Source organism: Ruditapes philippinarum, unplaced genomic scaffold (assembly GCF_026571515.1).
Source record: "Ruditapes philippinarum isolate M1 unplaced genomic scaffold, ASM2657151v2 ctg1198_1_1_1_1, whole genome shotgun sequence".
Lineage (NCBI taxonomy): Eukaryota > Metazoa > Mollusca > Bivalvia > Venerida > Veneridae > Ruditapes > Ruditapes philippinarum.
The window spans coordinates 131,434-141,906 of NW_026854821.1; the positions used below are offsets into that span (position 1 = coordinate 131,434).

General features: G+C 31.8%; 1 protein-coding gene across 1 annotated transcript; it reads left to right on the forward strand.

Moving 5' to 3' along the window:
- Positions 1-5,123: 5,123 nt before the first annotated feature.
- LOC132741175 (uncharacterized) lies at positions 5,124-5,830 on the forward strand. Its single transcript, XM_060729288.1, has 2 exons — positions 5,124-5,427; positions 5,710-5,830. The coding sequence occupies exons 1-2, from the start codon at positions 5,191-5,193 to the stop codon at positions 5,809-5,811; spliced, it is 339 nt and encodes a 112-aa protein (XP_060585271.1). The 5' UTR covers positions 5,124-5,190; the 3' UTR covers positions 5,812-5,830.
- The last annotated feature ends 4,643 nt before the right edge of the window (positions 5,831-10,473 follow it).

Below are 10,473 nucleotides of genomic sequence, written 5' to 3' on the forward strand. Positions count from 1 at the left end.
TCTTATAGAGCCATCGTGGTTTGTAACCATGACAACAGGGACTACTCAAGGGCTATGCTTTTGGGTACAATTATTCCCTTTTTGCCATTTTCCCTTCCATAATTTCTTTTTCCGCCGCTTTGTCTTTTTGCAAGAGGTTTAAACTCTATTAATGGATGTTGTTTTAATAGGTCTATTATTTACCCCGTATCTATTGTATGCTCCTATAATATTTTGTTTTGCCTTATCTTCATTTTGACTTTTGAAAATACATCCCATACCCTTTAACAATATTCCTTAACTATATCTTTTTGATCACATGTAAATTTTTGTGAACAATTTTCTGTAAAAAGCTTTAAAAATGTTTCTGGAAAAAGCAATTTGGGTCATTTTTAACTTGACTGTATTTACCGGGCTTTTACAGTCATTTTTCTTGTGGGAACATTCACTTCTTAACATAACCTATAACCCGTATTTTTATAAACAGTGCAGCTTTTATTATTCAAATTTATCACTCGAATTGGCAAGACATTTGTTGACCCAATTAAACTAAACTTTTTCCCACCCAAAAGCACCACTCTTTTCAGTGTTTAAGTTACATTTGGTTCAATTGACACAATCACTTGTCTCCTAAATTCCAGAAGATTTTCCAGGAATATCATTTCTGTTGTTGTGGGTAATAATAAACATTTTCGGTAACCAGCAATCTATAACATTGTTTAGTTCAGTTTCTCCCACTTGTTGTTAGAACATTTTATAATATTGTTAAACCAATTTTTCAATTCTTCTTTTGTGTAAATGAATTTTTCCAATTATATAATCTCAAGAAAGTTCAATTCCTAAAATTACCATCATTTTTAATGGTCTGCCAGTAAAATATCATGATGTTTAAACATCTGTTTTTTCAAGGTGAGATTTTCCTTGCAGTAATTTTACCATAAAAATGGGCAATAATCCCCTGTTGCAGTTTTAAAAAAACCAATTATTTAAATTCCCTTTTTCTAATGGTAAATTTTAAATTCAATTTATCCAAAAACACTTTTATTCAAATATGCCCTTACATTAAGAACCTGTATTCAATTAAAAACGAGGACTGGCCTCCCATGAACATTGGGATCATAACCAAAAGTCCATGTATCATTGGTACTTATGTTGTAGATTAATTTTTCTGGAGTGGACCTTGGGATACCTGCTGAGTTTCGGTCCTTAAACCCGAGCTCTGAGCGTTTCCCGAATTGACTACCTCATTTTCACCTTTCTTAGCTGGGGGTCTTGACACTGTGTGATTTCGAGTGTTATTTCTAGCATAGTTATTTGATCCTCTTGTGCTCTGCCAATGAGGATTTTGATAAGTGTTACGATATCTTAATCCTCTGTTAAGATTCATAGATTGATAAACCTTGAACTTCCTTTGCCAATTTCTCCATCTGATATGATAGTTCATTCAATTTCCGGTCAGTTTTGTTTTCTTCTGGAAAAACACTTCTCACTGAATATTTTCCCCTATTTCTGTCAGCAATTTTGTGTGCATCCAAGCGAACAGCTATTTTCTTCTGCTTCACTTATTTTTGATTTGGAACCGACTTCTCTTAGTCTTAGCCTTAATGTCTGTATCTGGCAGTGCATCTATAAAATGTTCCATTGCTAAAAGTTCCAACACATCTGTTGCCGCACTAGGATATGCCTGTCGCGTTAACCTTACGGACTGACTGTGCCAATTCTGGCAATGTCTCATGCTTCTGTAAAGTACGAGTCTGTAACTTGGATCTATAAATTTTCAGCGCGATGTTACTGAACCATATCATGTTTCTGTAAATGCATGCACTTTAGCTTCAAAGCTTTTCCTTTTCTTGAGAATCCTAATTCACATAGAAAATTGCCCTAGCATTCCCCATTAAGACTGCTTGCTAAGTATAAACGATTTTAGTTTCATAAATCCAATTATTTAATTTCTGCAACTATATTGGAACTGAGTAAGATATTCATCTAAATCATCCGAACCGTTATATATTTTGAGGCTTAATTTTCATTCCTGAAAGAATAGCCTCCTGAAGCACCATTTCTCTTTCAACATGATTTGTCAACCTTGTTAAATAACACTATCTTCAATGGAAGAGACATATCTGTCATTTTGCACATAATCCCTGCTTATCGTGACTTTTTCTCGAAATTCATGTTATCAACTTGTGTTTGAAAACTTTTCAAAAAATTTTTCATCAAATTCTTCAAGGGATTGTTGAACAACTTGTTTTTATTTGATGCATATTCATTTTAAACTCTTTGGTCATTTTCAAACATAATTTTCTCAAATTTTTGTTCAAATTTATTTCTTACAGGCTCCTGTTCTAGATTGTCTTCACTTAATTCACTCACAGTTTCGTCATTTTGAGTGCCAATATCAGTTTCCCCAGTTTTCCTCATTTGTATTATGAATATCAGCCTCTATGCTTAACTCCAGCATTTTACCATCACCCTCTTTTTGCATTTTATGACTAAATGTCACTTAAGAATCAATATCTGACATTTTGACTTAGTATCACTGGTACTAGATTTAAATTCAAATTAAAAGTTATTAAAATCACAACTACATTAAACTCAATATAATTCACATAGCACTTTTTCCATCAAAACACAATCCAAATGAATAAAGAACATAAACATACGCGATATCACACCGTTGAATTTAAAATTATCCCACGCTGCCACCATTGAAGCGATCCTGCGGGCAAATTGGGCGTGTGATATCATAAGTAAAATTAATTTACCTCAACAAGATGCTCAGTTTTTGGGATTCGTCTAGTACCAGATTTAGATACTTATTTATATAAATAAATATAACAAATATAACAAAAAGAGGTGTTCATCTAATCTAAATTTTATTTACTATGTTCTACATTTTAAAGTTATTTACATCAATGCATGCACAAAAGTTCTTCTTTTTCTAACATCTACAATAACTCGCTAAGTCATCATTGAAAAATTCACTTTTTCAGAATAAGAGTCATGAATCATTGTCATTAATATCAACACATCACTTATAATACACGCACTAAACACTTCACTTAACTTCAATTACTAACACTTCACTAAAGTTCACTTACTAACACTTCACTTAAGTTCACTTTACTAACACTTCACATAAGTTTCATTTACTAACACTTCACTAAAATTCACGTTAAAAACACATTACTGAAAATTCACCTTATAGCACATCACTAATGATTCACTTAACTAACACTGTTCAAATTTGAATCACTTTCATTCACTATTTCACAAACTGAAATATTTCACCAACATGGTGATCAAGGAACTTCACATTCATTATACCTATGTAATTTAATAGACAATTTTTCTAAGTAGTTAAAATCACCAACATGGTGATTAAGGAACTTAAACTTTTTATGTACGAAAGACAATTTTCTAAGTAGTTAAATCACCAACATGGTGATTAAGGAACTAAACTTTTTATGTTCAGAAAAACCCTAAGTTGTTAAATCACCAACATGGTGTAAATTTCCTAAGTGGTTAATTCACCAACATGGTGATCAAGGTACTTTACAACCTCATTCACTTATACACAAACTTTTCTAAGTACCTACATCACCTTCATGGTGAAGCAGTAAACTTAGCACATCTGGCACAAAAGATACTAACACTTTATCATAAACAATTTAAACACTATGTATATATGAATTCCATCAAGTTACACAAACTTGCACTTAGAATAAATAAGAACTGTAAAACTTAACAACATTTCAACAAGTTGTTAAATCACCATCATGGTGTTTAGACAACTTTAAACATTTACTCTTCCATAATTAATTACTAGAAAATATTTTCTAGTCAATAAACTGTATTAAATCCAAAGGTCAGTGGAGTGAGAGATAGAGGGACTGCACAAGTGATGCAGCTATTTATGTAAGACCCACTTGGAATTGACCAATGGGCAGTTTTCCTAATCTATTAATAACTTGGACAGGTTATCTACTGATTAAGCAATAGATAATAGAGAGTTGAAGTACATGGTAGTATATACATGGTTTAAACCTAATTATTACAAGAAAAGTTACTTATATTTTCTGAAATGAAAAGTATTAAGATAATTACAATTATATCTTAATTACAAACTTTAATATCAAATTAACAACAAATAACTAGGGTCGTTGCAAGTTCTTGCCCTTGACTTAGTAAAAAGATGTTTAGTTTTCAAAAAATATTTGACCTAGAGTCATAAGATTGACAGGACAGTGGCGCGGTGGGGGCACCCGTGTCCTATGGACACATTTCTAGTTTTTATTAAAGAAGAATTAAAATGATTTGTTACAATAACATTTAAAAATATTTGAAAATTGTGAGATCCCTTCTTGATGCCTTGAAAATGGCAATAAAGTCTGGAGATTAAGATGTTTTTACATCTAGGTGAGGTATTGTGATCCCCCACCGTCCGTCGTCGTGCGTCATCAGCAATTTCTTTTAACAACATCTCCTAAGAAACAAATGACTGCACAGCAACCAAACTTTATAGGAATGATCCTAGGGTGGTCCCCTGCAAAAGTTGATCAAATGGTTCCGGTCTGTTGCATAAGTAGGTCACAGGGCCAGAAATGGAGTTTAAAAAATGCAAAATTAAAAAATCTTGTCTGAAAGTACAAGGCCTAGAGCTTTGATATTTGGTTTATGATATAACCTATAGGTCCTCCACCAAAATTGTTCAAATTTTAGCCCTGGGGTCAAAATTGGCCCCACTCCAGGGGGTCATAGATTTACCTTATATGTATATAGTGAAAAAAAAATTTGTTTGAAGGTACAAGGCTTCAAGTTCAAAGAATATTACAGTTTATGCCATGATTAATATATAAATAAAGCCTTATGTCTTCAGTTGTTGTGTTAATAATAACCAGCACTCGGCGGGGGATATAAATTCAACGAATTTGCTTGTTTCATTTAGCAACGTTACTTTATTTTTGAATTTTTATGATTATGAAAAATAATTGTGGTCCTTAATTGTTCAGTAATTGATTTGCTTTTATATGGCCTTCTCCTACCATAGATATAATATTAAACTGTTACAAATATAGACAATGTTATCTCCGCTTTTCCGCAAAAGTAGTCTCCCCTGGAAAATACTCTTCAATCTCCTCGTCCGCCATTACGGGAGTGAAAAACACAATTTAACCAAAATATCAAATATTTTGATAAAAGCGAGTGATTATGCCTTATCAACGAGGTGGTGGTAGGCAGTCTGCTGTAGTGAATTGTAATAATAACCAGAAAAAGCTGTACGACGGGGAAAACTCGCCATGTACACTGCATAATGATATAAAAGGGAAGGAATGTCCGTGTCTGACGCCATTCAAATTTCATTGCATTCCCATATCTGGCGAACGGCGTCTTCAGTGGCTAAAATCAATAAATAGGAAAGGATTTGACCCTCCTTCAAAATCAGTCGTAAGTTAAAAACATATTTTGTATTTTAGATAAGTGTTGACGAAATTTGTTGTCTTACTCCCATACAATAAGTTACATATATAACATATCAGCATACATATGTCTTGTCGCTGTGAGAATTAAGTTTGACATTACATTTTATTTTTATTTCAATACTTACAGGATATCTATCTATTAAATGAATTTGAATCATAAGTAAATTATGTACAAAAAGTTATTTGATTATCATTTTTATATCTGCTTTTAAAAGGCTAAAGCAAAACATCTGTTTTGTAATTACAGGTCTGCTCAGTGCATTTCATTGATAGACGACCGACTGAACAGAATCCTATCCCAGTGTTGCAGATGGGTTATGAACATTTAAATAAAAAGATAAACAAATAAATAGTCTATATATATTATATACATGTGTTGGTTTTAATGGCAAGTCCCAAGGCATTTATAAGGGTTGATCCTGTTGAATATGTCTTCCTTATAGTCTCTTTAATATAAATTATATTATACACAATCTGAATAAGTAGTTTTGCAGTCAGAATTTGCTAAAATTAATGAAGGAAATTAGCACATAAATATTCTACAATTTGAAGAAAATTAATCAAATTTGAAGATAATTTTCCTCAACTAATTAATTATTCCAGATTTCATATATGAATTATCTTTTTCATTTGCTGACATAGGAACGTGAAACACCTTTATCAGTTAAAGACATAGGTGCTTAATTGAAAAACATTTTTCATTAAAAGACACTAACAATTCTAACACTTTTTTTCATCTATGGACATAGGTACAGGCAAAACGTTTTTCATTTATCGACAAAGATACATCTTATACTTTTTCATTTATCGACATAGATACATCTTATACTTTTTCATTTATCGACATAGATACATCTTATACTTTTTCATTTATCGACATAAGAACATGTTATACTTTTTTTTCATTTATCGACATAGGCTCCTGTAAAAAAATTTCATAATCTTTACGTCCTACCCCTGGTTGACTAGGTGAGATTTTTGCCTTCAGGTATGTTTCTCCATCATAATTTAATAATTTAAGGACCAGATGTCTCCAATCCAACCATTTTGTACATAGTTGTATCCATACAATGACCGAAAGGATTTCATTGCCTTTCCATCATATGCCTTTTTGTGGATCAAATAATCAACAAGGTCTTCGTAAGACAACTTTGGCCATGTTTTACAATCTTTTTTTTTCCCCAACTTTGGTCATCAGGAGGTAGGCCTGAAAAAAAAAAAAAGAAAGTTGGTAAGCATCCAGTTACAAAAAAAATTAATAGTATGAAAATAAATAAATACATATCTACATGTATATAATAAAAGGTACAAAGACCAGAGCCGATCTGTGTCGAGAATGTGCAGGGCCGGTACTGCACGTTATAAATGCCCGATGAATGGACTAAGATTTAATTTGTAGGAAACAAAATGGTCAAAATCATTAAAATTTAAACAAATATAACTATGATTACGAAAATCTTTATCATAACAGATCTATATGCATGACTTTGACGAAGCTTGCGGCGAACAACAAAATCACACGGACTGCAGTACCCGAAATTTATCCCGTATAATCTAACGTACTTAAATAAATATTAAGTCAACCACTGATATTTTAACAAACATATTAAAACTGCCTTTCAACTGTAGTGTCTATGACCTGTGACATAAAATCGTATGTCCAAGCTTTTAGATTGAAAAACGCGAACGTTTTCCTCCAAAGTGCCGACATTTGCAATTTACACTGATTTATGTGACCTCTTTGTTTACATTTTGTGGCGGTTTCTTTCGGCGACTAATTAAATTCCATCGTACAGCGTACATCTCACGGAACTTACCGAACATCTATAGTCTGATTTTATTGACCTGTCAATTATGAATACATTATAGGACTCATTTAAATATTCGGTCCCACTTCGGTTTGGTCCGTGTAGTTTACGAGAATTAATGTGAAGTATATTAGTCATGGATTGAAAGTCACGCCAGCGTAATGTGAAGGTTTTCGTTAATTCACAATAGCACAGTCGGTTAAGAGAATGCCTGATAGGTCTGATGAGAGGTCTGTGGTTCGATCCTTACTGTTGCCGTTGTTTTAGTACTCTTTCTTTATTTTTGCAGTATTCTTTAATGGAACAGATTTGTAGTGTGTTTACGGCATTGAAAATACATTTATTGATTTTAATCCGTTTCAATTTAAACATGAATTCTTAAAAACATGTTATTTAAAAAGAGTATAGACATAACAAAATTAAGTAAAAACATAAAAAAAACCAAACAACATAAAATAAAATAATATATAGCTTCAATAATGTTGAAAGTATTAATAAGAAAAAACATGGACCAACGCGGTCTCGAACTTAAAACACGTGTGAGACTTAGATTATAAACTCGTGCTTTACCCGATTGCGCTACAACGCTGAGTACTATTAGTTAAGAGATAAAAATTAAATTAAATTCCATCGTACACCGTCTATCTTACGGAGCTTACCGAAAATCTACCGAAGATTAATATACTGTGTGCATCGACCGTGTAATCAGTATGTAATTGACAGGTTAATAAAACCAAACAATACCGAAGTTTAATATACTGCGTGCATCGACCGTGTAATCAGTATGCAATTGACAGGTTAATAAAACCAAACAATACACCTTAAATATCTATGGACAGGAGATCAGCACGTGGTAAGGTTAATGATATGCATGGACTATTTTTAGATTACCTCAGCAAGACGTTTAAACTATGTCAGTAGATCTAAATATAACTTGACCATGCGTGATTCGGTCACGACATTTTGGTAAGCAGGACCGACCTTTGGAGACGGAATAATACTACAGTAACCATTCTCTATTTTATAACACTAATAAAGACAAAAACCAATTATAAAAGAAACTAACTTTTGCGTCTTGAAAAAGAATTTAAACGGAATCAAGTAAAAATAGAAAAACAAACTGGGATTTCCAAAGTAACTAAAATAGCTTAGATTTCCGTAATATTACTTCGTCTGATTCCGCAGTATGACGGAATCGCCCGAATCGGAACAACCTCGGCTATTATAATTAATCCGAAGAGTGACGGAAAGGGCCGAAAAGTTGCGATTGGCACGATTGCAAATGGTTTCCCGTTCAATCATGCACTAACAAATGTAAGCAGGAAACCACCTAACTGGAACAACGTTTCCAAAAGCAAGCCAAGTTTCAAGTCATTCGGAACTGCCTCGGCTATTATCTATAAAAACCCTGAAAAAATAGGGTTTAAGATTTCACCCTACTTCGATAAAAACGAAAAAGAATTTTTAAAAAAAATTATATTTTTACACAAATGTTTTCCCCACTCTTATATTTAAAAATTGTCGACAAAAATTTTGAAATTCAAATACCCCATGGGTTAAATTTTTAAACAAATCCAAATGTAAACGGGTTTTTTGTCTTTCTTTTCTACAACCATAATAAATATATAAAAAAATTAGTTTGTTTTTGTACTATAGTTCACTTTTTTAGGGGGACTTTACTACATATATTAAAACTACACTTTGTCAAAACCCAACAAAAACTTTTTTACATTTTTTCTTAGCGAGTTAACCGAAATACCGCATCCTTCTGTTATTCATACTACTAAGTTTTTCGAGGCCTTTTCCCAAAAACTAGGGAAAAGGGGCCGAGTAGTTCATTGTTTCAATTTTTTTGATATCTCAAGGCCAACTGGGCATGTGAGAAACAACAATATAACAAATGTTTTACAAAACAAAGTAAAGTGATACATAATTGAAATGGCAATGTTATGAACATAATTATGTACATAAAAAAGAGAACAAAAATAGAATAAAAAATAGAATAAAAATTATAACATATTTATACTTAACAATTTAGAATCGGAGAATGAGATCAAAATGAAAAAAAAAATATCAATATGAATTATTAAGCACAAAGATTATTTTCTTACAGAATATTGCTAGATTGAATAAAACATATTGCTTTCACTATCATTAAATTAGAAAATTTAATAATGTAAGGTCTATGAAAAAAAATGAATTGTCTAAATATGTGTTTCTCAGTGTTAAAATAGGAACAGTGACATAAATAATGAAATTCATCACCTAAACAAATTATCAGAACATAAAACAGCACACTCTTAGACTTTCTATCCAAATTTAAAAAAATCTACCTGTTTCAATTGGCATTTGTGGTTCATACATCTGAAATTGAAAAACGCTATTTGCTAAATCTGATGGTAAAATGTTTAAAGTATTTTCAAACCAAATTGAGTTTTTAAAAATTCTATAATTCAGACATTACTGGATTCATGAATAGAAGATTGCCAATCTTGAATAAACTGATCCTTAATTCTAGCAGAAATAATTTTCTTAAAATGTAGGACAGAACTAACTGTTTGAAAAATCCAATAACTTGACAGACCGAGAGAATCTAAAGAAGTATGCACAAATTTCAACCAAGGAAAATCCACATCAAAATCAGAGTAAAGTTTCTTTGACATGCAATACAGCATAGAACAAATTTATTTTTTTATCATTAATCAATTTGCACCAGATAGTTCAGAATGCTTGACTTAATTTGCAAAGACAAAGGCAATATTTCCTAGCTCGCCTTCCTGTCGCTAATAACACACGGGTCGTAATTTTTTTACACAGTTTTTTAAAAAACTTGCCTATAAATTTATTTACAAACAACCGCTGTGATTGTATAAATCCTCCATAGAGAAATTATTTCGGTGCGTATTTGAATATTTACAGATTTTTTTTCTCCAGAATATATGGCGTGAAATTTACTAAATCGCCAAATTTTGATCTTTCGATAGGATTTTGAAAAACCTGCAATTTCTAAAAGTATTAAATTCATGAAAATAATTTTGCTTTTAAAACTGTAGGGTGTTAAACTTTGTTTCTTATCCTGTTTTATTTTTTATTGGCTAGAACTATCTTAAGCTTTATTGAAAATGGCCAATTTTCCAAACTAGGTCAAAAATACCCGAAAAATTTTACAAGGGTACTATAATTTAAAAACCTTGTATTTATTT

Excerpts from the sequence above, each read along its gene's own strand:
- LOC132741175 (XM_060729288.1), top strand. The coding sequence starts at position 5,191 with ATGCCTTATCAACGAGGTGGTGGTAGGCAGTCTGCTGTAGTGAATTGT. Across the intron at positions 5,428-5,709 it reads ACCCTCCTTCAAAATCAGTC|GTCTGCTCAGTGCATTTCAT; the intron begins GTAAGTTAAAAA and ends TTGTAATTACAG.